Source organism: Rhincodon typus, chromosome 2 (assembly GCF_021869965.1).
Source record: "Rhincodon typus isolate 14 chromosome 2, sRhiTyp1.1, whole genome shotgun sequence".
Lineage (NCBI taxonomy): Eukaryota > Metazoa > Chordata > Chondrichthyes > Orectolobiformes > Rhincodontidae > Rhincodon > Rhincodon typus.
Window position 1 is genome coordinate 138,220,771 of NC_063333.1, and position 1,785 is coordinate 138,222,555.

At 50.5% G+C, this 1,785-nt stretch overlaps 1 protein-coding gene across 2 annotated transcripts in view; it reads right to left on the minus strand.

The window, feature by feature from the left end:
* Positions 1–1,198, minus strand: part of LOC109916022 (solute carrier family 22 member 23) — a 95,105-nt gene extending 93,907 nt beyond the window's left edge. The window contains exon 1 of one of the 2 annotated variants that reach the window (XM_048614052.1): positions 20–1,198. In XM_048614052.1, coding sequence (XP_048470009.1) covers positions 20–499 — 480 coding nt within the window. In that variant the 5' untranslated portion in view covers positions 500–1,198. The remainder of the gene's footprint in view (positions 1–19) is intronic. The other variant, XM_048614054.1, reaches the window with a different exon arrangement.
* Between the last annotated feature and the right edge of the window lie 587 nt (positions 1,199–1,785).

Consider the following 1,785-nt stretch of genomic DNA (forward strand, 5'->3'; position numbering starts at 1 on the left):
CCCCACCCCCCCCCCTTACCTTGGTGACTATGTTCTGAGTGAGGGCGGCGTGTATCCTGTATTCCCACGGTTTGCACTGACATTCCCCGGGAAGGCTGGTGCCGCTGCCGCTGCCGCTGCCGCTGCTGGAGGCGGAGGAGTGGGGATCCGTGCTGTTAGTGCCCGCCGCCGCCCGTCCCCCGCTGCCTCCCGCGGCCCCGCCGCTCTGGTTAGCCGCTACCTGGGCGTGAGCGATATGAACATCGGCGGCTGCGAGCGGGCGGCTGCTGCTCCGGTTAGTCCAGCACACGATCTGAGGCTCGGCGGTGAAGAAGCAGTCGGAGCTTCGGCTCAGGCCGATCAGGACAGCAGGGATCCAGGTCAGCAGCAGGATCTTCTTCTGGTACCTAGCCAGACCCCCCAGGAGAGGCAACACCGTCCCATCCACATCCCGGCACCGGGGAGCTGGGAGTTTACCTCCGGGGGCTTGTTGCTGCTGTTCATCCCTTTCCACAGCCATTAAATTTTAAAAAAGAAACACCCTTCACCTAAATCAGAAGCAGGACGTGAGTTCCAGAATTATTCCATTGGGACGAAACACAAACACCTTTGGAAAGGGGATTAAAAAGGGTCGCTGGAATTTTTGTCCCCAGTTGCAGCTGGGTAGATGTTAACAAAAAAGGTTTTTTTTCGCTTTTGCCAGTTGGAACAGAGAGAGAGAGAGAGAAGGGGGAAATCCAGGCAGTACAGGAATGAGTGAGCTACACTCAGACACACACCCGGGCAGCTTTGAACTAGACTGGATCAGCGTGTCCTAGCCAGTGACAGGGCACACAGAGACAGGGGGATCGAGGCTGCTTTTTTTCTCCCCCGGAAGATAACTGGAGTCCTCGCCTTCCACCACCTCCTCCTCCTCCTCCTTACAGACTTCGCACAGGTAACCACACCTGCCCGCTCCAAAACGCCATCTTTCCCAAACCCTGCAGCAAAGAACCACCTCAGAATTAAATGATTTTTTTTAGGAAAAAAGAAAGAGAAATGATTTCCTTCCTCTGCTCGTTTACCCGGCTTCTCTGTCAAACTCAGACCCTGCCCCTCACTGAGTCAGCATTCGCCAATACCTTACCTAGCTCTGAATCACACCGAAACCTGGTTTAAAGCTGTACTGTCCCTCTGGTTTCAACCACCCCCCCCCCAACTCTCCTCTCCCGGGCGCTTTTCCCCTCCACAACCAGTGAGTTCCCAATCCCACCACTCCCCCGTTCCTTGTTTAACTCATGTCCCATGCTTCCTGAATCAATTGTAAAATTTCCCTTGTGCAACCGAAAATAAAAGTCCAGTCATTAAACACTTTAAGAACCCTCCTGCAGCGTTGCAGATTGGGCTCGGTAGGAGTTCTACATCACGGAATAATAATTTTTGGAACTCTTATATAAGATAATTATATCTCATTTAAAAGTATTTTTGAAACATTGATGATTATGGAAGGCAGGGTGTTTGGAATCAAGGATAAAATAATATAGATTTGGTGCAAAGTGTGACTGGCAGTAGGTATTTGCGCTCAATTTTGGTTTTCTTATAAGTTTCACTCTTTATTGACAGCTGTGCAAGGTACTGCTTGAACGAGGGTAATTTGAGCTCACGCCCTCGGGGATTATTGATTTTTATCCTGTGTTTTCCACCTAAAAGCAAAAAAGACAAATTACCCAGCACACATGACTCATCGAAAAACTTTGCTCACTTACATCGTCGGTGGGGCTGCTGAATTCCTCTTGAACATGTTGTTAAATCAATCCAGTTCTCCGG